A 26,684-nucleotide genomic window follows, 5' to 3' on the forward strand; every position below is an offset into this window, starting at 1 on the left:
CCTCTTGTCGCATTTTCTCTTCTTACTCCGACAGGCGAGGCACGACTCAATGGCGTATCCAGAGGGAGTCGACATTATGCTGGTCGTTCAGGGAAGATGAGCGAGGGTGGTAGTTCGATGTTATTTCTTTTTGTCGAACCCCTGGTTCGGCTCGTGGTTTGGTAGATCCATATATGTAGACAAGCCACCTCAACCTCAACTTTCTCCGTGTCCCCAAGACATTCTCGATCAAGAGAGTGGGGCTCATTGCTCAACTTCGCCGCTTGTGAGTCTTGGTGTATGTCTTTAATTGAGCCTCGCTCCGCCTGTTCCCCACTGGGGCTGAACGGACCTTTTGCTTTTCCCGGACAGGGGCTGTTTTGGTGGATCGCTCTAGCTGCTGGCGGGCGCAGTGTGGCAGTGAGTGTGCGCTCAGGCGCTGTCGCAGCAAGTGAAGTCTGCTGGGGCATGTCCCCTATGGCTAGTCGATTCTCGCTTGGAGGCTAATGAACTATATAAACAGTTTCCAAGGCGTGGAGCAACTGCCATTGACACGACTGTGCTGAATGACAGCGTTCGGCATATGTAGGCGTTTATTATTCAGCTAGACATGCCGGCTACTGTCGATTCGGGCATAATAGTAATCTCAGCCCTACGCTTATAGTACGCTCGCAGAAAGGCCTCTTCTTTTTCTCTTTTTGCGTGCTTGATAATTTAAAGCTTCTGCCTTTCAAATACATACGACCACAGGGTGTGGAGAACAGGGCTTCCCGTCCGCTCAGCCGTACTTAAGCCACACGCCGGCTGGTTAGTAGTATGGTGGGTGACCACATGCGAATCCCAGCTGTTGTATGTTTTTTGCATCTAACTTTTTGTTCTCTGAGCCAAATCCTGCTGTATTATCTGCTTGAGCTCCCTGGACATGTCTCAGGACTTAGTACATGATCGTGAGAGATTTACGCGGCGATTGGTGTAGGTTGTAATAGGAGACGCGTAGTAGGTATAATAGAGTCGTTTGTATTAATATCAGTATAAATATATGTTCATATGCTACCAAGTAATTGACTGAAACCAATCCATCCCTTGCTTTGCACCTAGAGCTACACATGTAGACTTAATGCAAGAACGGAGTCTCCCTTCCCTACTTTCCTGACAAGCTCACTCAACTCCTACACTTCCTACAGAGTCACGTATAAAAACACTCCGAATCCAACATCATATGTTCCGTCCACTTACTCCGCCTATCCTAGTACCACCCGCCCAGGCGGGGACCGGGATGTCCATAAACAGAAGACGCATTCCAAGCCCGTCGCAACAAAGGGGCTCAGCATTCTCAGGCTTATTTTGTTTACACCGTGCATCGGCCGAGAGAGCTTCATGGTCCAAGCTCCCATCCGGATTGCATGATCTTGCAGGAGATGCAGGGTGTCAGAGTTGACGTGCAGCGATCGGCTCGTAGGGTATTCAAACCAACGCTGCGCGTCTCAATGCTGGGGTTGGGTCAGTGAGAAGTTCTGCGTCATATACGTAGGCTAGACCGAGATGCTCATTAGGAAGGAGTTGTGGTTTTGCATATATAGCTGCACGATCAGAAAAATATCATAAGTTGGTACCTACACCTAGTTCCGTAGTCCACATGTCGTGCTGCCGCGGCCTGGATGATTGGGATTTGGCCGTGGTCGATAGATGTGGAGCTTTATTCAGTCGTGGGACGTGACTTACAGCGAATGGAAGCCGTTCGACTCTACTACAGCATTCACGTGACTACATACGTTCACTCACACAATGTTCCGTGCACGCCCCCATCCCGACTACAGCCCACAGCTTCGGATATTGGTATGGTCCACGAAGGCTTGTAGATAATAGCTGTGACGAGAGATCAATAGGATATACCTATAGTGGATGTTATAGCAAGACTGGTGCGGTATTTTTGTGTGCTCAGGCGATGTTGTAGTGGATGACCCGGGTAGATGTTGGATTATATATTTATGGCCTAGAAAACTATAGACAACTAATGAACCGTCTTTCGGTTATACGACCCTCAGGAGAAATGGATAAGAGTCGAAGTAAAAACACCTGTACGACAAATTACATATTGCAATATTTTAAATAGTATCTAAACGTGAAAACAAGTTAGGGTGTTTGTCGCGCCGGACGAGAGTTGGTGCCGTAGGCGTCCTACTATGTTGAGTCGGACTTATTCTTGGTTTTGTGGCGTTCAAGCTACGTAATTGGTGTCGGCAAGCAATTATTTAAGCTTTTAGAATATTTCTTGGTGATGCATCTTGGGATGAAGCTGGAGGGCTCAAGTGGTTACTTTACTGCCTAGTTGCGTGTCATCCACCAGCATCATATTGAACCACGCCCACGGGGACACATCGCCCTTCTTGTCTCTTGGTACTTACAAGGACCCTTGATTGAGGGGAAATATAGACCACCCAAGTCTAGTTCTCCTTGAATGGCCGTATTTTGTTTACCAGGCAAGCGAACGTTGCATCGTAGGTACGAATGTTCCCACTGCAACCTCCCCTCCTACGTACACCCAAGTCTTAGCGATCATCACCTCATTCGTGATGGTATTATTCTCTCAGAATGTAGATACCTACCTCATAGAAAGCCGACTCAAGAATGCGCTCCAAAAGTAGCTAGCCGTTATGTGGTTGTTTTGACACACCCGTGGAATGCCACCAGTAAACACCACAAGAATGCGCCATCACCACAAACAACCTACCGAAACAATCACAGCAAACAGGATCCAAGAAGCCCCATTGGACCCCGCAGACACAAGTTGCGCCATAAGCGAAATGAGCCCGCATTCTATACTCACCACAGGGGCTAGCTTGTCCCCGCTCAACCAATAAGCACATTCTAAGAGGGGCATCCAAACAGAGAACATAAACAAAACATTGTAGTGGCGTGGTATAACAATGACTCCCGCGTCGAATTCACTTCGTTTCAGCCTTGTTCTCTGACGACACTTTCACGCCACTTTGACATCCACTTGCGCCATGGCTTCAGCGGCTGCCGGGTCTAATTGGGGAGCTCAGGGCTCCCAAGCTTCGCAGGGTTCTGGCAAGGCTTATGATGATGGGATGTACCGTGGTGTTGGGGCTACCGATGGTGCTGCAGACACTACAGGTAGTGCGGGGACTTCTGATTCCTCTACTGCAGGCACCGCTGCTGCTGGCTCTTCAGGTGCCGGTGCTACAGGAGCTGCAGGAACTGCAGGAACTGCAGGTACCGCAGGCACAGAAAGCACTGCTGCAGATACTACCGGGTCACAGTCTGCGACATCTGCGAGTAAGCTTCACGGCGAGGCCGGCTCAACTGCGCAGGAGGCAACTGCGAACCAGGCCCCGTCGGAAGTCCAAGCTCAAGGCACATGGCAAGACACCTCTTCCGGACAATCGTTGAACAGCGGAGCGTCTTCCGATGACACCTCTACAAGCGGAAGTACAGAGGCCCAAACGAATGGGCAAAGCCAGGGGAACACTCAGGGTGAAGCCAATGCCCAGGGTCAAACATGGGCACAAGGCGAAACCACTCAGGGCCAAGCGAATGCGCAGCAGCCTGCTGCACAGAATAGTCACTCGAACACCAACGCAAATGCACTCAGCTCCGGCTCTCAAGGTACAACGCAACAGCCCTCCTCAGGCGGCTACGATGATGGGATGTGGCATGGCGACAACAACGGGCAGACAACCACCGGTCAAAGTCAATCGAATACACAAGGAAACACAAATGCACTCAACCAAGACTCGACCAATTCTGGACAATGGAGCCAGAAGAGCAACGGACAATGGCAGCCCAGCCAACAGTGGCAGTCTCCCACGGACGCCTCGACGGAGACCTCGAGTACCACTACCTTTGCCACAGCCTCGCCGTCTTCCACGTCTTCTGATCATCCTGTCCATGAACCCTCGGCCCTCCCGGATTCCACCTCTGAATCCCGCAGGCTCTCACCCGGATCCGAAGCCGGAATTGCCATTGGTGTCATGGCTCTCGTCCTGCTCCTGCTCGGCCTGATTTTCTACCGTCTACACCGCAAGAAGCGAGCCCTACAAGAACAAATGCGCAAGGAGAAGAACCTCCCACCGCTTGACAAACACAACCGAATGTACAGCATCGCGTCCAACCTCTACACAAAATCCAGCTTGACTCTAGTCGGAATTTCCGAAGCCTTCAAGGGCTCCACCAACAACAGCGCCGAGTCCATTCCAAACGAGGCCAACACTACAATCCACAACGAAAACCGCCGCTCCATCACCAATGGTCCTGCTGCCGCCAACGAAAGCACAAGTACCGTCAACTCCACCATTACCCAGCTCCCTCCCCCTGTGCTGTTCACAGGCGACATGCACCCGGCACTACGGAAACCGACGCTCAAGGCCCGCGCCCAGAGAGTAGCAGGGCACGTCGTGGCTCCTGTTACGGCGACAGCCAGCTACGCCGCGGACAAAGTCCGAGGAATGAAGAAGGACAAGCTCAGTCCTGCTCAACGACGCAGTCTCCAAGCGCACGAATACGGCTTCTCGGAGGAATTTCTGCACATTCCGCCGCCGCCGGAGCCGACGCGTCGTTTGCCGAGGGTCTTGACAAAGGTGCATGCCAGCGGGTCATTGACCGTTCGGAATCTTACGCAGAAGCTCAACAGGTCGCAGACCTCTTTGGGACGGTCTCAGTCGCCGTCGCAGTCTGAGTTGCCTCAATTCCAAACGCAGGTTCAGCCTCAGACACCCATTCAGCCTCCACCACCGGCTCAGCTTCAGCACCAGTGTGTTTGCCAATGCCAGGCGCAACATCAGCCACAATCTCAAGAGAAGGCAGAGGCTGAGGCTGAGCCAGTGAAGAAGCCCCAACCTCAAACACAATCTGTTGCCACGGCCAACAATCAGATGTCATCCTGGAGCACAATGACCAGTATTCACAGCCTAGTGAAAGCCAGCGAGGAGAATCAGGAGCAGGAAACGCGCTTCCCGCTTCCATGCGAGATAATCGGCGAAGAGCTCTTCAGGGTCCGCAGTGTATCGTGTGGAACAGTGGCAATGAAGAACCCAGCAGCGAACATCAGCGTTGATGCACTGGCCGGCCGTATCTCGGAAGACGAGCAGGCTGAACAGGCTGCACAGGCTGAGCAGCCTCAACAGCCTCAACAGCCAGAGCCCCAACCAGAATCTAAACCACAACCACAACCTCAACCACAGCCAGAGCCGCAACCTCAAGGACAAGCTCAACCACAACAACCACAATCGCGGTCTCAATCCCGCTCACCCTCGCCCACTACAACATCACCACTAACTCAACCCACCCCCGTCTACCAACCCCCCCAAGTTGAAGTAACCTCCTTCAAACCCTCAACCATAACAGTCTACCGCATCGATATGCCCTTCCGCCCCCGCAGCACAGGCCAACTCGAAGTCACCGAAGGCATGCTCGTCCGCCTAGACCAAGCCTTCGACGACGGCTGGGCCCTCTGCACAGTCACCGACACCGAGAAGCGCGGGCTCATCCCGCGCGCTTGCCTGTCGACCTGGCCTCAAAAGGACAGTCGCAGTTATGCACCGAGCATTGCGGACCCGCATCTGAGGAATGCGAGTAGTGCCAGTTTGCCCATTTCGCCTGTTGACTCGGTGGCGCAGTCGTTTAGGTTTTATCGGCAGCAGTCTAGGTCGGGGACGCCGGGGATTTCGCCTGCTTTGTCCACGATCTCTCGGTCGTGAGGGGGATACAAGACGGGACGGGTTGGCTCTTGGATTGATGTCTGGCTGTGAGGGTTCTGTTTTATTTCCTGTATAGACCTTTTTTTTTTTTTTTTTTTTTTTTTTTTTTCTTTTTTTTTTTTTTTTTTTTTTTTTTTTTTTTTTGGCTTTGCGTTGCTTTTTTGTCTTGGTCTTGTATATACCCTTTTGCCCTTCTATACCTCTTATTTCTATATCTAATCTTATTTTTCATCTTCTCTTATTCAATCTTCTATATTAACTGGACCGAACATTGACTATATCATCTCCATACAGAATTTGCTCCGAGGCCAATAGAACGGGCATACCCATGTACCCAAGAGCTGCAACGGTTCCTTCGCCCACGTCAGCCTGGCATTGCTAGAATGTACATTGTCTCGGTTCTGGTTCTGTGCTGGAATGGGGACGTGGAATGAGCGACCATGCTCGAAGGCCTTCAAGGTTGCACCAGAACCATGGATCCCTTTCAAGACTGCTACTGTCGGATACCACAACTTCGTCGGATATGAGTCTTGCGGGAAAGAAGTCAAATGCGTGCAGATACAAACGCCTGTTAGATTCATGGTTCAATTGTATCTCTTTGTCAACTTGGACAACCCGTAGCGTTGCCGTCTCTTTTTTTGCACAGTCGCTGGGGGAGGGGGCTATTGCGTAGCAGCGTTTACATGTTATAGGGTTACATTTGGTGCATGTAGCCACTACCTGGAGCAATAATATGAAAGACCCAATAAAATTTGGATACGTTGGGCTTGGCAATCTGCGTCCAGAGCGCCGCTGCAACTGATGAAGCGCACGCTGCGAGCTTTTCCAGCTTCTGTTCGGCAATGGCGGGAATGAACTTTTGGTCGCCGGAGCCCTTTATCTCTATCAGCCTGTGAATACCAAAAAATCTGAATGACGAAAGTTCCTCACATAGTAATTTCCAATGTTTGATAAAAATGTCGCCGCATATTCCAGAAAAAGCTGGAGATCGCTGGCCTCCAGACCAGCTCGACTACCAAGCTCGTCCCAGTCGCCATAACACGAGGTGTAGAGGGCCATGAGGAAGTCGAAGATGGGGTTTGCCTCGGGGGATACCTGTCGGAGGATAATTCGTGTACCGCTCCATGCTGCTCTGTTTGTGGTTAATAGGGGGTTTAGCTGTGGAGGGGGGGAACTTACCTGGCTAAGTGATGGGCGTAGAGTTTTTGGGTTGGATTAAGCTTGTTGAAGCCTGTTGCTACCGAGAGCTGGAATATTTGGGGAGACAGCATTATGGAGAGGGATTGATAGGTGATTACATGACAATGATGTCGAGGGGAAAGGGTAGGAGTTGATACTCCGCACGTGTCTGCCTACCAACCCAGATTTGCCTACAAAAAGCTGATAACCACACATCATTTCTTTTTCTAGAGCCCGAAGCACTGCCCAAGGTCTTTCCAATGCATTAGAAGGCTTGAGCCAGTGCTATATCTAGATATGACGTAACTGTCCGAACATGGAAGGCCAGGAGACACGAATTGACCAGCGTCTCTTTAACCGTTCTATTTCCCCTGTGATAACACTCATAGTAACGAAGTCGATTGCATTGTTCCGCGGGCCAGAATTGGCCCGCTGGCGACGAGGTCGCAGGCCGGAGGCCTCGACTGCCGCCTGTCCGTCCCCCTTAGGTGAGACGGGCTATCTACTGCTATTTATCTACCATATCGAGGGAGAGGATCTGCACTCTCGCCGAGGTCGGTGACCTTGGTCAACATCCTCGCCAACCTTGAGTTGGTCATCCAACATTCTCGCCAACCTCGAGGTGGTCAGCCAACGTCCTCGCCTGCCGCGAGTTGCAGTTATCCCAACCTCGACGGTGGCGAAACATCGCTGATATCACACCCCTAAGTACCCTAATTCAAAGAGGCGGCGTATCCAAGCACAACGTAGCCATAACCCTATACCAAATCAACATCAATCAGACCAAATACTAGACCAACCAAAAAAAGATAGATATACTCACGCAGCAGGATACCTCGCCCCTCCGATCCCCGCCCCCTCCGCCAAACCCCTTAGCCATTGAACCTCCTCCCCAGTCAACTTAATCCTCGCAGCAACAACATTCTCACTCATCCTCGTTACAGACTTTGTCCCAGGAATAGGAACAATATCCCCTCCCTGCGCAAGTACCCAAGCAAGCGCGACTTGTGCAGCTGTAACATTCATACCTTCACCACCTGCATCCCGTCGAGAATGTCTAGCAGCAACGCTCTCCAACCCTTTAACAACCCTCATTATCCCAGGGAAATTCTCCCTGCTGTACTTGGGATACATACCCCTCAAATCACCCGTCGGAATGTCATCTGCTGACCGGAATGCCCCAGTCAGGATCCCACGGCCGATAGGTGAATATGCAACAACAGTAACGCCCAATTCACGCGCCGTAGACAAAATACCAGACTCGGACTCAGATTCAATGTCAAGCGTGAAGAGGCTATATTCCATCTGTATCGCGGAGATAGGGTGAACCGCGTGTGCGCGGCGGAGGGTTGACGGGGATGTTTCTGAGAGGCCCAGATGGCGGATTTTCCCTTGTCTGGTGTAGGGTAGATTGTTAGCAATAGAATATGATTGTTAGACATAGATTTGGAGAGGATGAGACAAACTTCTTCAACTCAACCATAGCACCAATCGTCGACTCAATCGGCGTTTTTCCATCAACGCGATGACAGTAGTATAGATCAATACAGTCCACACCTAATCTTTCCAGCGACTGCCCACAAGCCTCCTTGACATATTCCGGGTCCGAGCGGAATGTATGTTTTCCATCTTGTTGACGCTGCAGTCCAAATTTCGTCGCAATGATAATCTCGTCCCGTTTACCGGACCGTCGACACCACTCACGCACTAGATTCTCACTGTCACCGTACACATCAGCCATGTCCCAGAATCGAAGACCGGAACAGTGTGCATGGTCGAGGAGGGCGAGTCTTTCGTCTATTGTCCCGGGGGCGCCGTAGAAGCCGCTTAGACTGCCGAAGCCGAGGCCCATTGCTGGGATTGCGTGGCCGTTGAGGCCTAGGGGGCGTGTGGGGAGGGACATTCTAAAGGATATCTTTCTTGAGGAGGTGATTGAAGAGAAAGTTCGAGGTACTGATGGTAGTCTAATATACTGGATGGATACGCATACGTTAATGCACAAGCTCCACTGTTATGTCAGATCTCGCGAGCTTTTACCCGACTTGGTTCCCGACAGTGATCGCCCCGTGGCGGGGACTCCATTAGATCTGATACCGTGGCAATGTCTAGCCCTAAATCCCCGATCTACCAACCTCAGTCATATCAACAAGGTCACCTCGCTCCTGTACGGGTCCTTTTCTGAAATACCCATCTTATCTTCTGCTGACATCTTTTCCTCGTTCTGCGCCATAGTTCTTATGCGTCTGCTGGCCTAAGATCCAACATAAAATTCAATAACGCGCGGGAACTCGTGAGTTATGGTCACGTCACATAACCCCCTCCCCTCCCCCCTATCAAATTCATGTAATACAGATCAATCAAAGCCTTCCAATGCATATCAATGAGACTATTTTTTTAGAACCATAAGACCACAAGAGGTGTCTGGTGTCTACAAAGAACAACGGCAATCAAGTAGGTATCTCTTCTGGCTCAATTTCCCAAGCAATTCCATTCCTACGTTGATATTCCGGCTGGAATAGAGACAACAAGCGTCCTAAATTCCTATTCATTTGTCACGAAATTGCCTACTCGGTGGCACCCGACCCCTTACGCCATACTCTCCCCGGTGCCCCGCATCAAATTATCCAAGAACGCCAGGTCCATGTCCTGGAATGTGCTGTCCTCGAATACTTCGCTGGCCATGCCGGGATATTCAAACAGTTGCATGGGGTCTTCGGAGAGGACTTGAGCGGCGAAGGGCCCGGAGAGGGTACTCAGTGGGACGACGGTAAGCGCCGAAGGGTGTGTTGCGTCGGGGGCTGAGACGATCTCGCCAGCCGCTTGAATGACGCCAAAGTATGGGATATAGACGTGTTTGTCGTCAGACCCTTCAGGTTCGGGTCCGGGTTCATTCTCTGGACTCTGCACGCGGATGGCCTGGGCGCTATGGAGATCCTTCATGTCCCCCTCAGCGGCCCTCGCCTCAATCTCAAGCAGGCGGCGCAAGAGGCGCGCGCTCTTCGCACTAAGCAGGTCAGCATTCAGCCGGTCGAGCTCCTCCATGTGTTTCTGTGCCTGCTCGATCATGGCTCGGTCGCTGAGCGCTTGGGCGGCCAGGATATCGAAATCGTCGATCTGCGGGGACGTTCAGCTCGGTCATCTGTTTCCTACTAGCCATGGAGTGGGGAAGGCTGGCAAAGGCTTGGAGTGATGGCGCTGTTATTGCTACTTTGACGCTGTGGGTGGTTTTGTCTATTGCGTTTGTGGTCATCGAGTGGTTCCAGGGTGAGTATGCCATTATGCCGCTGCGGATGCTGAAGACGCGCATTTTCTGGTCTCATCTGCTCTACGCGTGGATGTAAGTCGTCCTCCCATTTCCCCCGCCTGTTCATCCCCCTTACTAAACAATTACAGCGCCAACCTAGCCAACTTCCAAATCCTCTTCTACCTCCCCATCTACTTCCAATCCATCCACGGCTCATCCGCTATAACAAGCGGCGTCCACAGCCTCCCCTTCATGGCCTTCTACACCCTCGGCGCAATCATAAGCGGTATTCTCGTCGGCAAGACCCGTCTACTACAGCCCATTGAGCTGTTCAGTGGACTGGTCGCCGTGCTGGGCGCCGCTCTAATTTACTGTATCAACATTGGCACGCCTAAGGCTTGGTGGATTGGTGCGCAGATTCCCTTTGGATTGGGTATTGGGTTGGGGAATCAGGTTCCTGTTACGGCGTTGCAGGGGTTTGCGAGTCCGGAGAGTGTGGCTGCTTTTATGGGTGTTGCGTTCAGTAAGTCAGTCCAGCCAGATTCAGGTTGATTGCCGTGATTAAATCGATGCTAACTAACTATGTGATGCTCTTAGTGTGCCAATCCATAAGCGGCGCATACTTCGTCTCAGCCGGGAACTCCATTTTCAACAACTACATGCTGCGCACTCTCTCAATCACAGCACCACAGATCAGCTCTTCGCAGACCTTATCCCTGGGCGTGTCCGAGCTGAAGAATGCCTTTGGGGGTGAAGAACTGGCTTTGATTCGACGCGCTTACATGGTTGGCATTAAGGATGTCTTTGCCTTTGCGTTGGCGGGGCTTGTCTATCTGTTGTTTTGGCTTTGGTTGTTCCGTGCAGGAAGTTGCCGAGTCATGAGGATAAGAAGGCGGAGGATAAGGGAACTGCTGGGAAGGTCTCTTGAGTTGGGAATTGGGAGAAGTAGAGAATATGGTATGGTAATGCGAGGAGGATGCCCGCCATGATTGTGAGGTGGTGGCGCGGATGAGACTAGAATGGTTAATAAATCACGGAGTAGTTCGTTTTACATCTTGGACTAGACAAGAATGGATTGGGATGCTCTTTTTGGTACCTCCCTATTACCCAGACTTTCTGCAAGTTGCCATTGTCGCTTTATTGTTCTCGGCGATACGGCTACCCTGGAGAGACAGTGGTCTGAAGCCAACATCTAGCGTCTATCCCGTCTATTCAGCTATGACTATGAGATCGGTAGACCATAAGTCCCTTGGTCAAATGTGCCGGAGCAGAAGGCCAATTACTGGGCTGCGAAGCCATACATAAAGGGAAAATAGAGGGACCAGACGGGATAAATGTTATCGTGTCCATTGGTGTCCCGTCGTGGCGTGGATGGGCCGCGCAGATTCCGTGACATGCTAGCTGTGAAGGCACAGAGGCGGACATGTAGGCTGTGGTTCTACAGTTAGATTTGTTGAATCAGTGAGCATAATAACCTTAAAAACCCCAGTATGGAGTGTTTTGCTTCAAGTAAGGAATGTAATAGAGGTAAAATGCAGTAAGCCCGGCTCCAGGGGGAATCGATTAGATCTGATACCGATGTCTAGCCCTTATCCCAGCCCCCGATCCACCAATTTCAGTCATATCAACATGACCGACTCGCTCCTTCTCCGAAACACCAATCTTATCATCCGCAACATCACTCTCACCGTCGATCTCCGCCTCCGCCAACCTCCTATTATCCCTAACCAATAAAACCCTCAACAAAATGATCGAAGCAATACAAACCGCCTCCAGCGCCAAATTCACGCTCCAAGCAACCACATATCTCGGCCCCTGACTCTCCGGGTAAAGATAAGGCGTCCAGACGAGCGCCGAATTACCAACAGCATTATTCATAGCAAGCGCAATAGCGCGCTTCTTCCTCGGCCGCGCCGCAATATCAGACATCCACGCGTTGGAAATCTGGATTGTACCATATGTACCGGGGAGCATCATGAAGATTGCGACGTACCGCGCTGCAGTATTCGTTGTTGAGACGGTGATGATTATTCCTGCTGTTGCGATGAAACAGGGGACGAGCATGGAGGAGGATCGAGCGGATGCTCGGTCTGAGATGTAGGAGTTTAGGATGCAGAGGCCTGCTGTTAGGACGTAGGGCGGTGCTGTGAGGAGGAGGGTCTCGATTGTGCCGTAGCCGAATGATGCGACTAGGGTCGGGAGGAAGTTTGTTAGGGATGCGAGGGCCTGCACGCAGACTGAGCCGAGGACGTAGAGCCAGATGCGGTGGTCGGAGACGGCCGATTTGGTTGCGGACCAGGTGGTTATCTCGTCGTTTTCTGTCCCGGTGTCTTCTTCGATGCGGGCGACACTGATGGCGCGTTCTTCGGGGGTTAGCCATCTCGTTGTGGCTGGCCAATCTGGGATCGTAAACCCTGTGATGACTGCAAAGACAACAGTGGCAGCGCCTTCGATGATGAACAACCATTGCCAAGAAGCTATCCTCTTATTCTGAAAGGCGGCTTCAATTCCAGCTGCGAAGAGACCTCCAAAGGCACCGGAGAGCATGGCGGCGCTGTAAAAGATGGCTAGTCGAAGGCTAAGCTCTTTCCGCGTGTATCACCCGCTGAACAAGAATGCACATCCTGCAAAGAAAGGGGCTTCTGTGACTCCGAGGAGAAATCGACAAGCTGTGAGATCAGAGAAGTTCTGTACCGCACCAGTGACACCACTGGCGATGCCCCAGGCTACCATGCTCAGGGAGAGATATACACTGGGGCGAGTCAAAGATAGTAGCATGTTACTGGGAACTGCAGATGTTAGATTAGGGCTGGCAACATTAATGAGATCTACATACTCTGCATCAAGATATAGCCGACAAAGGTCAAGCTCAGGACAATGTTGTATTCGTAGTCGGATAGGTTGAGGTCTTTCTCCAGACCTTGGACACGGGCCTGCGGTAGAGCGTTGCGGTCGATATAGCTCATCACATACATGGATCATCTGCACCAGGCTATTTAGCAATTGCCACAAGAATAGGTGCATAGGTGTGTATCCAACTTACCAGAATCGGCAACAATCTGACATCAATTTTCCTTACAAACTTCCTTTCCTTCTCAGCGCGCTCTTCATCAGTCCACTGGCGCACAATGGCAACATAGTCGATGGCTTCAGTGCCGACAGAGTCGCCCTTCTTGAATACACCCATGGTTATGGTGAACTCAAAATAGATAATAAGATTGGTCCTCTAATACTACCAGGATTCTTCTGAATCTCAAGGGCAGCCTCATCTTATAAAGTAACCTGCCATGAGATCCAACGACCACGGCCATCCTTCGCAGGAGTCAGTACTCCAGATTTACTCCCCGGATCCCCACATTTACGTCAATACTCGATACGAGGCCTGCGTTGGGGTAACATAACGAAGAAACCCAAGACGAGGACTGATAGGGTACCCAAAGAATCGCCCCAGAAAATCGGGTAAATACCGATCTTTTGGGGTACTTCGCAAGCTCGCTCGGCCAAGAGTATGGAGAAGATTGCACGATTGCACTGCCTCATCCTGACAGGAGGCTAGTCATGCTAGTACTGGAACTGGGATGACAGTATGCTATTACAGGATTTGACATATGGCAGCCCAGTGCCGAGAAGTTTGTAGCGAGCGGCGGGCAAGCTGGAAACTCCCCTCGCGACGTAGCACAGACCTGCCAGTTCCTCATCTGTATGGCGGCCACGGCCCAGCAACTCGACACTATCCTGTTCGACAATGTGAGCGGAGCAATTCAAGGTAGGTGAGCGACATCTGTCACTCAAGAGCCTCACTGACAATTTACCAGGATTGCCGAAGGATGCTACTGTTATTCTGTGCTCAACTGTGCCACCCACCTGCTACGACACTCTGCCGTCACGGATTTCAAGCCTTGGTCGCCCTGACGTTCTCGTTGTCGATGCTCCTGTCTCGGGCGATACCCTGCGAGCAGCAAATGGAACCTTGTCAATCTTTGCTGCTGGTCCCTCGGAAGCCCTTTCTCGAGTCAGAGACCTGCTTGAAGATATGTCAGCAAAGCTATACATCATCTCCGGCGGATTTGGTGGGGGTAGCAAAATCAAGATGGTAAATCAGCTCCTCGTTGGAACGCACATTGCCGCAGCATGTGAGGCAATAGGCTTTGCCATGAAGACTGGATTGGACAAGACGGAGGTTTTTGAGATTTTGCAACGCACGTCGGGAGTTCTTGGGCGTGGGATAACCGGGTGCCGCACATTCTTGACAGCGACTGGACACCGCTGTCCGCGTTGAACATTTTTGTGAAAGACATGGTAAATAATCCTCTCTCTCTGTTTGTTGTCCTTGTCCTGATTATGATCACAGGGTATCGTTGTATCGACGTCAAGGGCCGTCCAGTTCCCCTTACCTATCACCTCTGTTGCCGAGCAGCTATACATATCGGGCTCAGCACAGGGATATAGGAAAGAGGATGATGCCGGGTTGGTCAGACTGTTCCTTCAAGGCAATGATGTAGCTGCTGCGAGTCAGCGCGTCCGAAACGGAGACGGGCCTATTCCTATCGCTTCTTCCCAACCACGATCCTCGGAGATCTCAAAAGTGGCCATGGTTGGGCTTGACGATACAGCTTGCAAGATGGCGCTCACTCTGGCGGATGCAGGCTATGACGTCCACATCGCCGGCACATCTGAGAAGATTCTGCCAAAGCTGCTTTCCAGTTACCGCAATATTTCAGTTCATGACACACCGACCAGTGCTGTAACAGCTGCCGATGTGCTGGTTCTGAGCAATCAGGATCGAGACGAAGCAAAAGACCTTCTGCTCGGAACGCAAAGACTCGTCGACGTCCTCGCGAATAATGCAGTGGTCATGCTAAGCTCAACAGCTTCACCGACATTCGTTCAAAGCCTTGAAAACCTCCTGGCCGGCCTGGACCGTGGTATATCGCTGGTCGACGCACCAATATGCTCCGGTGGCTCAAAAGACGCCCCATGCATAACGGCAAGCTAAATTTCCATCCCAGAACACACGAAACCAACCGACAATCTCCCCAGATGCTCTACTCAGGCCCCGAACCAGCCATCTCAAAGATCCAACCTATTCTATCCACCCCCAAAACCAGTGTATTCGGCACCGTCCGGCGCGTAACGGGCACCACCGGCACCGCAAGCACCGTAAAACTCATCGACCAATACCTCTCCGCTATCCAACTCCTCGCCGCATGCGAAGCACTATCCTTCGCTGCAAGACTCGGCCTCGACACAAGCCAGATATACGAGTTTATCGGTAATGCCGCAGCATGGAGCTGGATGTTGCAGACGCAGGCGCCGAAGATGCTGATCGGGGACCGGGATTCCAAAATGGAAGCAGTTTCGGATTCGTATTCAGGTTCGGTAACGATTGGGACCTTTGCGGCTGATCTGGGTATCTTCTTGGATGAGGCGAAGAGTGCCACGTACTGGGCTCCGCTGGCGTCGGCCGCGCATAATGCGTTTCTTGCGGGTGTGAGTAAGGGGTGGGGTGCGCAGTGTGATGCTAGTGTTGTGAGGTTGTATGAGATTGAGGAGGTCTCTGTGGCTAGGAGCGCGTCGACAGGGAGTTAGGTTGGACGTATTTTGAGAAGGGGACTGAAATTGGGCTGTACGACGGTGCTCATAGAGGTAGATCAGGTGATTGGTACTCACAGGGAAAGTGCGACGAGCGTCGGGTGAGGCCAGGCTATTCCTTATTTGGCTTTCGGTATATCCTTGGTGATGCTGGGCTGTAGTACAAGTACTCGTAGTGGTAGTAGGCTCAAAATAGAGACACTGTTAGCATGGAGATTGCAACAAGAAAGAGTCAATTCTATGTCATAATCATAGGTCATACTTCTATCTGGTCATTAATGTATACAAGCATAACAATGTCCATGGCCATAGCCCACATATTCAAGTAATGGTGACGCAAAATTGAGACACGCCCTGCTTCTGCATGTACGTGTAGAGCGTAGGAATGAGAAGGAATGAGGGAGCGTAAAGCACATCTGAAAAATGAAGGGCGTCGTGTACAGATTCACAAAAGGTAGAGGATACAAAGTAATATGTATCAAGAACGAAACATAAGAAGGTAAGAAGAAGACAACATATGTATATTGCATCCAGCGTCGGTAAACAGAAAATAAGTTCAAGTAAAGAGAAATAGAATCCTTTGAAAAATGCGGCGCCAGTATATTTACACATGTAGTCATGACCAACAAATAATATCTAAGGTAGAAGATGAAAACAGAAAATAAGCACCTCGATCGTTCGTGGCTGAACGAATCGACGCGATGCATGCAGTTTTGAAAAACAGCCAAGCGCCGGTGACGGCCAAGTGTATGCGATTGGGTATATCATGAGCCGCAAAAACAAAGGAAAGATGATTTCTGTCATGCAATCGTAATTGGCTAGCGTTAAGATAAAGAGGTTGATAGGAATTGACAGGTCAGATCAGGCCACAAAGACCTGTCTGTCCTTGGTGATCAGTGACCGAATAGCATCAAGGGTCTCGCCCTTGGGTACAGCGGCGTCGGGAATACTCCGGCGGGTGAGATCTGGCCTGTAAAGATTGACTGTTTCGTTCTTCTTGTGCTTGTGGTCGTCGTCGTCATCGCCGTCATCAGGTTTCCACTTGATGCTCGAGCTGATAGATGCCGAGTGGAAGCGAGAGCTAAGCGGAAGCTGATACTGGACGACACCAGCAACAATCAACTCGAATGGATGCTGTAGCACACGTTCCCATCGCTCGGTGCCGCCCTTCTCCGTATTATTGCCCGGCCGGGCGAGACGGATCTGGCCCTTTGAAGTCGAGGCTTCGTGATTCCAAGGCGAGGCTTCAAAGGTCAAGGTAGAGTCAAGTCGGAATACCCGACCAATGAGCATGGTTTGCTGATCGCCAGCCGGGTCAGATGGGATGGGATCAGTACCCTTGTCAACTCCGCCATTATTGCTTTTGGGGCGTGTCATCTGACCGACCTGTCCGTCGATTTCACAATCTATGTCATCGGCGCAACGTGCTGTACGGATGATGTCAGCGCGCTTCTTGCGTTCAGCCCGACCAAGCCTCGCAGATTCGGCTGCATAATCACGCCAGTACTCCTCAGTCCCAACATAGCGACTCTTGGCGAAGATATTCACATCAATGTCATCAATCACCACAGGGAACAAATTAGGATTGATCGCTTGCACGTTGAGGTCCAACATAAGTTCCTGCTCAGAAGCAAGCACATTCTGAATTTCGAGCACTTGGACATTAACAAGGGACTTGGTAATGGCGACAATAAACGAAGTTCCTCCTCCGATGAGTAGAAGAAACAGTAGACTGATCAGAATGCACGCTCCGTATCGAGAGAAACAGCTCCGGTGGCGGTGTTGCAGGTATTCCAGCTGCAGCATACTAGCGCTATTAGGCCGCCTGGGACCATTCTTCCGGATATGGCGCGGTGACCTCACAAGGGGAGTCTGCTCATCATCCGCACCTTCAGCATCGTAGTCAGAACCGTAGATCTCGTTCGCTTTCTTGTAGCTGTTGATAGTACGATAGTTCGGGTTGTTGCGCGATCCAGGTTGCCGAGACTGTCGATAGGCACTTCCGATAAAGTGGCGCGGGGATTTATTGCCTTGCGACTGAGGAAACGGCGACTCGTTGTCAAACAATGACGGATACATGCCTTGTCTCCCATGACGTCCGATGTGGTGTCTAGGAGTATGCGTGCCACTGCCATCCATCCTCGAATGAGAGCGGGGAGGATCTTCAGCGTCCCCGTCCACACTGCTGGTATAGGTGTTGTTCGTAAACTTCATGCTGCGCTTGCCCGTAACGCTGTGATTTCCTTCCCTGAGTGCTGGGCGACTTCGGCCGGCCAGTTGGTCCACTTGACTTGCCATCGACGTCGCACTTGGGGTACGAGAGTGATATCTGCTGCGACCGGGATACTGGTCGGGTGGGTTGGACTCGTAGACAAACGTCTCATCCGAATCGGAAACATCAGCCTCATCGACGGCGCTGGCCACCTTGGCTTCGAAAATATCGGCCTTCGACGAAGCAGCGCCACCTGTAAGCGCAGCCGGCTTGCGAGCTCTCTTCTTTTCTTTCTTTGGGCGAATGGTCTCGGTGCTAGGCTTCATGCGCAGGGTCCCCGGGTCGATTCTGCCTGAGCCTACGGTGTTCACACCGAGGCCGATTTGTGGAATGGAACTGACGGTCTCGGTTTCGACAATCATATTCCGGACGGAGCCATCGGCGGGCTTTGCACGCGAGCCGCCGCTCAGCGATGTCGTGGATCGTTTCGGGATGATGCTGTTGGGACCCTTTGATGCGAACGATGAACGCCGACGGTTCTCTTCCATCTGCTCCGAGCTCTTGTTTCCACCACTGTCGCTTCCACTCTCAGTGTGGATTCTCGAAGCCTTGGGCGTCGCATCTTCATCGATCTTGTCCAGCTTTGCATCTTCCGGGGCGAGAGATAGAAGTATAGTGTCGGTAGAAGGGGTAGAGTGATCGCTAGCCTCCTGCACCGTCTCAAGCGCAGAGCCCGATCCGTTGACGCCTCGATTCACGGAGCGAGGCGCGCTCCTATCTGACTTGACGGTATATTCCTCACCTCCAGTCTGTGTCCGCTTGCTAGAGGTATTCGGCAGATGAGGTTCCTGCTCTGATCGCCGAGACCCGGCCCACGATGGCATATTAGATTTATCCGGACTAGGCGCATCGGAGGACGTTTCGACATTTGTGGGAGGACTAAGGACGAGAGGATTTTGGTTCTTCGGGTTTTTCGAGGGCTTGCCCGGGCCTGGGCTCGGGCTTGTGCGGTCTGGACTAGGTTCTAGGGGTCGTTTTCGAGAGCGAGAAGAGACGCGGGATGTGGAGGAGGTGGTGGTAGTAGTCGAGTTGCGCGGACGCGAAGAGGAATGGGAAGGGGATGGTTCGCGGGAAGGAGTAGCGGAGTTCGTAGAAGGCGGCCCGGAAACGCCTGGAGTAGTCGTATGCGAGGGTTTAGGCAACTGCGAGACGAAAGGAGAAGCATGAGATCTGGTGGTCGAACGTGGCAGTTCTCTCATGTCATTCTCACTGGCGGATCTCCTGGTGTAAGCTGTCGGCACATCATCTTGGGCAGCTTTGGGTCCACCACTTTCTGTACCACCAGGGTAAGGCGATCTCTCGGATTCCACAGCCATGATCTCTGTCGAGTCAGAGTATTGCTGACAAGCGCATGAAGGTCAGGGGAATCCGAGAGGGAACCAGGCTGCAGAACAAAAGCAAAAGAAAAAAATGAAGCCGACAGCTAATCAGGGCAAAAAACAAATAAAGGCGGGAAAAGACGGGAAAAGCTGTTTCGGAGGGCGACGATAGGACAACGAAAATAAATAAAAGCGAAAATAACAAGGAAAAACAGCCCCCAGGACTATTCTAGCCTCGAAATCAGCCAACGAGCAAAGAGCCCGACGCGTTGGATGACAATTATGTTCTGATGTCGCACAGCGCACGTTACATGGGGAAGCGATTTGGCAGGCGAATCGTCAACGGCCACATGCTGAAGGGGTGGAAATGCCGAAGGTCCAAAGGGGGCAAATCACAGCCAGTAGTCAAGGGAGTGAGGAGCCAGAGCAAAATCACTCAATAGTTCAAATGGAGTAGTTTCTCAACAGTCGAGGTTATGGAAGGCAAACCGAGGTCGAAGACGCAGACGACAATGCAGATACAGTAACGCACATAACTTGACCAGAGAATGACGGTGAAGTGTAGGTGAGGTGGTGGAATGTCTAGAACAAGCCCCGGCCCCGTTAGCTCACGGCAATCACCTGTCGATCCGAGGGAACCGCCGGCTAAGGGCTATGGGAAGATTCCGGCCGGCGACTGTAGCAGAACTCAATGGTTGGAGGTCCTGACCATAAAAAAAAAACCTAGTTAGACTAAGTATTCGTAGTCGGCGCCGGTGCCTGTTGGGGTCACTTGTCGACGGGGAAACGGCCGACCGAAGCGAGTTCTAAGGCAGCCCAACTCGAATGATCAGGGGAGGGGGAAAACTGATGCCCAATGAAGCGAGCCCACGTCAAGCAATGGAAGCCTAGACGCCAGTGTCTAGCGTGGCAGAGGGAAAGCCGGGCGAAGAATCCGGGGAGAATCGACGGCGGACGCAGAGAGAAAGAGCCCACCAGTCAGTTGCGGTGGGGGAGACTTGTCGCAGTTGTTTCGTAGGCGCAGGACCGTTGCGGCGTTGTTGACCGCTGTAAGCGCAGTCAGCCTCGTCAGGGATTTTATGCAGAAGAGCGAGGATAAGAGAACGAGATGAGCCAGAGTCGATGCAGAGAAGGAGACTGAAGAAAAGATGAGGCGGCGAGACGACAATAAAGTGAAACTCAAGCTCTGGGCCAGATTCACTTCTTGTTGGTTTCGAATGTTCCGATCGCAGTTGACAGCAGAGATTACGGGGCTGTGACAGTACAGCAGCACCGTTACCCGCCAAATCGGCTATCGGCTGGATTTATTACGGTTACAGATACAAACGCCCGGTCATCATGATGACTTCACCACACACGAGTACGAGCATAAGCAGGTTATTCAGGTATACTTTGCTTTCATTAAGATCTGTTCATGGTCACAGGACCTCCGGTGAACAGCCTGGATACTCGGATACTCGGGTCTAGACTCGGATTCCCTACCCTCAGACTCCCTCAGACTCCCTCACTCTCATCGATTCAATGTCAGCTTTTCATTATTGGCTCAAAGCTCTATGTGCACACCCAAGTCCTGCCAGTCATCTAACCAAACATGACACTAATCCAGATAACGCCAACAGCTCTAGCCAGAAACCAGTGCTTATATACAATTCCGTGCGACAATCCAGTAGATATAACCATAAGAAATAGAAATTGTGAAGAGGGGAATCCCAACCAATAACTCAGACGATATTGTACACCCGTTTGGCGATTAGGAATGAGGCGAATGCGAAAAGGACCAAGCCGCCGACAACTGCAACACATTAGTCAACTGTAAAACAACAGTAAGAAACAGGAAATGGGGAGAGTTCATACTGGAATAGAACCAAGTCAAGCTATCCACTTCCTGTCCTGGTACCTTCACGTTCATACCCCACATACCACAAATGATGTTGAGGGGGAGGACGATGGTTCCCAGAACAGTCAATTTACCCAATACATCTGCAGTTTGTTCTTGACGCTCGTTCATGTGAATGTTGATCTGCGCTAGGTAGTTGCTATGCGCGCGTGACAGTAGCCTGCAAAACGACGCATTAGCCTCAATTCTAGGCCCTAAGGCAAGGGGCGGGCAGGTAACAAAGCATTGAGGCCCAAGACTTACGTTTCATAGTATGTCAGACTGCTGGTCATTGTCATGATGTGGTCTTGGATGTCACCTAGGTATAGACCAATCTCCGATTTGGGCGCTACCTCCCAATGCTCGTTGCATCTTTTGGCGAAACCCTTGACAACGTCCGCTTTGTTGCTCAATAGTCGGTACAAGCCCATGACCTTCTTGCGGCACACACCGACTCGTCGAAGCATCTCGCCGGGGCCGGGAATGACTTCCTGTTCCTGCTCTTCTTTGGGACTCGAGCTCACCGGGCTGTCGGCGGAGTGCATCTGCATGATCATTTCATCAATGTCGTCGACTTCGTCTTCGATTGACTGAATTAGAGGTCCGAATACGTCGGTAATGTCATCAATAAGAGCGTATGAAATCCAATCAGAGCTCAAGATCAGGTAGTCCATAAGCTGTCTGATGCGTCGGCGTACATTGGCCGGGTGAGGTGTCTGCGAGAAGTGGAAGGACAGGATGCCCTCACGGAAGACAACCACATACATGTTGACCGGCTCCAAGTAGTTGTCGCTATTTGGATCCTGCTCAAACGTGCGATAGTTCAGGAAGTAGTAGTTCCGGAACAGCTCGACCTTTTCACGGGCCTCTTGCATCATGATATCCTCTGCCGTCAGAGCATGGATACCGAAAGCCTTGGAGATGACCCGCATCTCAGCATCTGTCGGACACAGAATATCCAGCCAGAATGTAGGACGAGGTCCGTAACGCTTCGGTTTAGGGGCATTGTGAGCTTGTTCTCGAGGTATATCGGCCGATGCTCGTGATTCCGATACAGCTTCACTAATGATAGATGTGCGAGTTCGGAGCTCTGACCTTCCATTCAAGTGAGGATGCGGGTCGTTGTTGACAGATGGTGTCGCCGCACGGGTGTGCGGGCTATGATTCGCAGTACGGTTGGTCGGCGTTGGATAGTCGCTATGTCGATGCTCCTCCGAATCAGATTCCTCCTCGTCAGTAGAGTCCTCGAGCTCAGGCGGATCGGGAATGAAGAGCTCGCGGAAGCTGCTTCCAGGTTGAACAAGCTCAGGTATTGTCTGAGCGTGGATTGTGCTTTGAAACTCCTCATTAAAGTATGTGAATCGGTAAGGCGCTTCCTCCTCCTCACGACGCCAGAATCGGTACTGTGGACGGAGACGACCTTCAACAAGCATCGGCTCGCTAATCTTCTTCGATCGATAAAGGCCAGCCCGTTCTTCCTTTTCTTCCTCGTGACTCCAGTCTTCCAGGACAGACAGATCCGGCCATACTTTGTGTCGACGCCTTCGTCGCCCGTCTCCTCGCGATAACGCCGGCGCGCATTCCTCTGCTATTACGGAGGCATCCTCCTGTGGAAAGCAGACATCTTCTTCCGCCGGTACAGTTCGGCGCCGAAGAAGGCCTTCATGCGGTGTACGGTGAGGCGACACAGCGGCGGAACCGGGGGAGCTCCTAGACCGTTGCGGGGTACCCTCCACATCAATGACCATATCACGCGGCCGGCTATCGTCAAAGCGATCGTCTCTGTTTCTATCGAGGCCAAAATCGTACTCGGCACCAGTCATAAGAGCTTCATTGTATCCCATCTCCGGACCCAACAGAGGCGTTGAAGGCATTGACGGGGGGTTGTTGATATCGTGAGAAGGCGCATCACGGGGTGAACGTTGAGACGCATCAGACTGATTCGATCGGCGACGTTGACGGAAAGTGAATGGACTAGACCCTGAATCTGCACCGCCATACCCGGGCGTCTTAGCAGTGCGACTCGACGAAGGTCTAACCAACGGTGTGCGATCATCCGGCTCGTCTTCACTATCGTCGGCGTACGAACTTTTCCCGCGCGACTGGAACGGGCGAGAGCTGAAAGAATTCGACATTGAACCGGGTCGGAAAGTCTGTCCTAATCGACTCTCTCTTCGCGGTCTCATCATCGGTTGGTGTCTACTTGGTAAAATCCAAGTCGTCAGTGGGAAGGTTCTGCGGCGGCGGAAACCAGATCCGCTCGTTAGGGTGAAAGCATACCGATGATCCAACAAAGCCTCACTCTCCAAACTAGTATTGCTCAGATTGCCCCCCACTTTGTAGAACGGTGCAGCCCCTCTCGCTCTAGCCCGATTCTCGGCCATTGTATTCAAAGGTTCAGCTTCCGGAACTGTAGGCGGAGCATTGACATTTGAGTCTTCGGAAGCTAGAAAGGAAGGACGTCGATTGCGGTGCTTCCGATTGCGATTCTTCTTGCGCTTTTTCTTACTACCAGAAGTCGTCCCTGTGCCTGAGCCTGTTCCCAATTCGGGAGTATGTCGCGTGTCCGCCGAAGGTGGGTGACTATCCAATAATCCCGACGCGTTCGCACGTTTGCTGGCTGGGCGCCGCCCCTCTCCTGGGAAAGGACTCAAAGGAGCCTTCTGCTGTGACGTAGACTGCGGTCGAGACATCGTGAGGCTAGCCAGACAACTAACAGCTCAGCCGCGCCTGGCCTAAGAGGTCAATGGCTTATCAAAGAGGATTAGTTGGTGAGATGCCGGTCTCCAATGAAGTGGCTGAGATACAGGTGGGTATGGAGAAGAGATAAGAGAATGCAGAATATTAGAGGACATGCAGTTGAGATCTGGCTAGTCAAAGTGGCTTGGGCATGGTCAGGGACCGACAATTTACCAGTTCAGCGAGGCCCCGGGCGGGAGAGAGTAGCGGCCAACAGTGACGCGGGTTGCAGGACGTGGTGGAACATGGGGCACACGTTTCGCTTCATGGGAAGATGGCAGGAAGTTACAGGTCAAGACCGAAACAGCAGGTTGCATCCAGATTGGAGAGTGCGCAATGGGGCATAAAGCAGAAGGCTAGCCTCCTGGCGACCAAGTTTCTGACCCTGAAAGTTGGAAGACTCGCAGACTAGCTGACTCTCGCGCTCATGTGCTGAAGCCTAGATTCTCCATCATGTGACTTTTTGTGAGAAGTGACGTCATGAAAATGTGACACTAGAGATCACATGACTTGCTACATCTACTAGGTCACCAAACAGGCAAGAGACTACGAGCCTCGCTAATATACAGCGGTGTACTCGACTAGAGTACAGCCAACGTGCTCGAAATCTAAACCGTAATTGCCTCGCTCCGGCTCCGCGCTCGGAACCCAAGTGGAAACGATGTCGCTTTTGGCGGGGTTTCGGTAGTGTCGTCTTTGGCCGTTGGTGCCGCGGCCACCCGCACCTTTCCTTTTCGCTGCTTGTATAACCACCAGATGAGGATGACAATAAGCGTAAGCGGGACCGTAAGCACAATCCAGAGCCACCATAGTCCAGTGACATGGATTCGAGTGGTATGTTCAGTCGCTACAAATATCCCAGAGTCGAGAATGCCCTGAGGTATCTCATCAGCAAGCAGCGATTTTCAAGGATGTGAAAGGTAGGTAAAAGCTCACAGCAATAAAAGTGCCGGGCAAAAATGCCATCGTCATCGCCGCAATAGCATTCATACTGGTACTATCGCGCTTCATACTAGTCGCAATCTCAATATTACTTGCCGCATCCTGCTGCGTCACAAGATTGTAGACCAGGGCCATCGTGCTGTCCTTGCGGTTTTTGTAGTTCAGGAACCAGATTTTCTGCTTCTGCATCGACTCAATCACATACGTTACGGAGTTTGCAACGCGTTCATGGACCTGGCTAGGGCTGTTTATGGCCTTGTGAAGACGGCCATGAACAGTGCGTATAGCTGTTGCGGTGATGATCGAGACATCAGCATTGCCGAGGTGCGAATCGGCGTTTTGGGATATAATCTGGAGTTGTTTTGTAAGTTCGCTAAGTTTTCGGCGGTCGCTGTCTTCTAGGCCTGCGAGGTGGTCGTCTACTTTGTTGATCTGTAGCATGTTAAACTGAGGCCAATACTTGGCTTGTTGCCATGTGGACTTGCCTGCTCCCACATGAAGCGACGGAACTTCTGGGCATGAAATTTTGAGGCCTCGAACGATAGCGTCGAGAAAATTACAGCGATGTCGAAAGGGTCACGTAGGAATATACTCGATCTTCTATTTGGCTGCGCTGTTCTCGTAGTGGTGTCTAGAATATCCGACAAGACTCTGATACTTGTGTCGTCTTCTTTGTGCGAGATAACATATGTCGTGAGGTTGAGAACGCCACTGTAGCGCATATACACTGATAGAGGTGCGCCTTGAAAGTGCAAGTTCCAGCGTGGATGTTGACAGAAGAAATCTACTGTCGTCAGATAAAATTTTCGATGACATTAATATAATAGAGCGCTTACCGCAGGCTCGAAACTGACCATGGTCGTCCGACTCCCATCGGGTCTGTGGCGCCCAGTAGTCAGGCCTCCCAAGTAGGTTCATGATGGCTAAAGAGTTCAGGTTCAGTGCATTAAACAACTCTTTGGTGTTTGTTTGGGTCATGGCAATTCGACTGCCGAATGAAGTGTTCTTCGTTGGCGTAAGAGGGACGAAGCTAGGACGTCAGCAGAGAAGACGCACTCGAGACAGGGTTCCTACAATGTAAGTAGCCTTTGCGGTCTCAAGTCTGGTGGCTCGGTCAACGAGGGCTTCGAGGACTTCATCACATTCTTAACATACATTAGCTTCTTCATAGCCAGCCTGGATAGTGAGACTCTCTCACCTGTAGAAGATCCGAAAGAGACTTGGAATCCAGAAAGCGCCACGCTTAATACCGTCAGCCACGCAGGTTCCACAGGTATATGGCTCACATACTTGACTCCTTCTCACGCGAGTCAAAGCATTTGATCATAGTCTCATCCGAAAAGTTCCTAGGATTCGAGAAATGTACCTCATGCTGCGCTGCAGAGAAGACATCCTGGAGAGAGTCAAAGCTGTCAAGCGGATATTTGCTGCGGTCAAGCGCGAGATCAAAGTCCAGATCGTTATCGTTTATTGCTTTGACGTTAGCATGGCGATAGACGTCTTTCATCTCCACGGAGTTCTGCCTGGGTCGCACTTTTGTCTGGCCGAAGGAGGCTTCGAGCTTGGAGAAGTGAGGGGTTTCATGTTCGGCCATATTGAAAAACGTCAATCTAAGAAGTTGACTTTGACAGTAGGAGAAGCATGTAGCATATCATGCTTGGGGGGTTTCTTCAAAGAAAAGGCGCCGATTTTTACTGTGTGGAGATCCCTCAGCCTTGCGGCTTGCTATGCGCTACTGCACAACCAGTCTCTGGGCATTCAAATTTAGGTGAAAGGAGCCGGGGTAGTCGCCCTTTCGAGGCTCGAATTGGCAAGGGTGAGT

General features: G+C 51.5%; 12 protein-coding genes across 12 annotated transcripts; 4 read left to right on the forward strand and 8 right to left on the reverse strand.

Moving 5' to 3' along the window:
- Window positions 1–2,987: 2,987 nt before the first annotated feature.
- Window positions 2,988–5,699, forward strand: BDV14DRAFT_210412 (uncharacterized protein; the record flags this gene model as incomplete). The annotated part of the gene is made up of 3 exons (XM_073775888.1): window positions 2,988–3,174; window positions 3,232–3,403; window positions 3,434–5,699. The coding sequence occupies 3 exons, from the start codon at window positions 2,988–2,990 to the stop codon at window positions 5,697–5,699; spliced, it is 2,625 nt and encodes an 874-aa protein (XP_073625563.1).
- A 694-nt stretch (window positions 5,700–6,393) lies between these two features.
- On the reverse strand, window positions 6,394–6,970 carry BDV14DRAFT_202599 (uncharacterized protein; the record flags this gene model as incomplete). Its single annotated transcript, XM_073774079.1, has 3 exons — window positions 6,394–6,573; window positions 6,630–6,831; window positions 6,879–6,970. The coding sequence occupies 3 exons, from the start codon at window positions 6,968–6,970 to the stop codon at window positions 6,394–6,396; spliced, it is 474 nt and encodes a 157-aa protein (XP_073625564.1).
- A 374-nt stretch (window positions 6,971–7,344) lies between these two features.
- Window positions 7,345–8,798, reverse strand: BDV14DRAFT_210415 (NADP-dependent oxidoreductase domain-containing protein). The gene is made up of 3 exons (XM_073775889.1): window positions 8,345–8,798; window positions 7,702–8,274; window positions 7,345–7,636 (listed from the first exon to the last, which is right to left on the reverse strand). Exons 1-3 carry the CDS (start codon window positions 8,779–8,781, stop codon window positions 7,597–7,599), a joined length of 1,050 nt encoding a protein of 349 aa, XP_073625565.1. The 5' UTR covers window positions 8,782–8,798; the 3' UTR covers window positions 7,345–7,596.
- Window positions 8,799–9,464: 666 nt separating this feature from the next.
- On the reverse strand, window positions 9,465–9,944 carry BDV14DRAFT_202601 (uncharacterized protein; the record flags this gene model as incomplete). The annotated part of the gene is made up of 1 exon (XM_073774080.1): window positions 9,465–9,944. One exon carries the CDS (start codon window positions 9,942–9,944, stop codon window positions 9,465–9,467), a length of 480 nt encoding a protein of 159 aa, XP_073625566.1.
- An 89-nt stretch (window positions 9,945–10,033) lies between these two features.
- BDV14DRAFT_202602 (uncharacterized protein) lies at window positions 10,034–11,050 on the forward strand (the record flags this gene model as incomplete). The annotated part of the gene is made up of 4 exons (XM_073774081.1): window positions 10,034–10,215; window positions 10,272–10,645; window positions 10,720–10,936; window positions 10,987–11,050. The coding sequence occupies 4 exons, from the start codon at window positions 10,034–10,036 to the stop codon at window positions 11,048–11,050; spliced, it is 837 nt and encodes a 278-aa protein (XP_073625567.1).
- A 635-nt stretch (window positions 11,051–11,685) lies between these two features.
- On the reverse strand, window positions 11,686–13,309 carry BDV14DRAFT_202603 (major facilitator superfamily domain-containing protein; the record flags this gene model as incomplete). Its single annotated transcript, XM_073774082.1, has 4 exons — window positions 11,686–12,689; window positions 12,744–12,911; window positions 12,959–13,055; window positions 13,166–13,309. 4 exons carry the CDS (start codon window positions 13,307–13,309, stop codon window positions 11,686–11,688), a joined length of 1,413 nt encoding a protein of 470 aa, XP_073625568.1.
- A 371-nt stretch (window positions 13,310–13,680) lies between these two features.
- On the forward strand, window positions 13,681–15,118 carry BDV14DRAFT_202604 (uncharacterized protein; the record flags this gene model as incomplete). Its single annotated transcript, XM_073774083.1, has 5 exons — window positions 13,681–13,686; window positions 13,738–13,888; window positions 13,938–14,325; window positions 14,376–14,421; window positions 14,474–15,118. 5 exons carry the CDS (start codon window positions 13,681–13,683, stop codon window positions 15,116–15,118), a joined length of 1,236 nt encoding a protein of 411 aa, XP_073625569.1.
- Window positions 15,119–15,162: 44 nt separating this feature from the next.
- Window positions 15,163–15,711, forward strand: BDV14DRAFT_202605 (6-phosphogluconate dehydrogenase; the record flags this gene model as incomplete). Its single annotated transcript, XM_073774084.1, has 1 exon — window positions 15,163–15,711. One exon carries the CDS (start codon window positions 15,163–15,165, stop codon window positions 15,709–15,711), a length of 549 nt encoding a protein of 182 aa, XP_073625570.1.
- Window positions 15,712–15,945: 234 nt separating this feature from the next.
- Window positions 15,946–16,451, reverse strand: BDV14DRAFT_99286 (uncharacterized protein). Its single transcript, XM_073777984.1, has one exon. It carries the CDS (start codon window positions 16,324–16,326, stop codon window positions 16,036–16,038), a length of 291 nt encoding a protein of 96 aa, XP_073625571.1. The 5' UTR covers window positions 16,327–16,451; the 3' UTR covers window positions 15,946–16,035.
- BDV14DRAFT_99247 (putative phospholipid metabolism enzyme regulator) lies at window positions 16,451–19,731 on the reverse strand. Its single transcript, XM_073777980.1, has one exon. It carries the CDS (start codon window positions 19,300–19,302, stop codon window positions 16,576–16,578), a length of 2,727 nt encoding a protein of 908 aa, XP_073625572.1. The 5' UTR covers window positions 19,303–19,731; the 3' UTR covers window positions 16,451–16,575.
- Window positions 19,732–20,695: 964 nt separating this feature from the next.
- Window positions 20,696–24,327, reverse strand: BDV14DRAFT_99260 (magnesium transporter CorA family protein). The gene is made up of 4 exons (XM_073777981.1): window positions 23,462–24,327; window positions 21,446–23,380; window positions 21,160–21,362; window positions 20,696–21,097 (listed from the first exon to the last, which is right to left on the reverse strand). Exons 1-4 carry the CDS (start codon window positions 23,872–23,874, stop codon window positions 21,027–21,029), a joined length of 2,622 nt encoding a protein of 873 aa, XP_073625573.1. The 5' UTR covers window positions 23,875–24,327; the 3' UTR covers window positions 20,696–21,026.
- A 1-nt stretch (window position 24,328) lies between these two features.
- On the reverse strand, window positions 24,329–26,683 carry BDV14DRAFT_99243 (uncharacterized protein). The gene is made up of 7 exons (XM_073777979.1): window positions 26,153–26,683; window positions 26,061–26,104; window positions 25,937–26,007; window positions 25,699–25,892; window positions 25,348–25,646; window positions 24,857–25,294; window positions 24,329–24,795 (listed from the first exon to the last, which is right to left on the reverse strand). The coding sequence occupies exons 1-7, from the start codon at window positions 26,454–26,456 to the stop codon at window positions 24,529–24,531; spliced, it is 1,617 nt and encodes a 538-aa protein (XP_073625574.1). The 5' UTR covers window positions 26,457–26,683; the 3' UTR covers window positions 24,329–24,528.
- Between the last annotated feature and the right edge of the window lies 1 nt (window position 26,684).

The sequence above is a fragment of the Aspergillus stella-maris genome (genome assembly GCF_047715825.1).
Source record: "Aspergillus stella-maris strain CBS 113639 unplaced genomic scaffold BDV14scaffold_49, whole genome shotgun sequence".
Classification (NCBI taxonomy): Eukaryota; Fungi; Ascomycota; class Eurotiomycetes; order Eurotiales; family Aspergillaceae; genus Aspergillus; species Aspergillus stella-maris.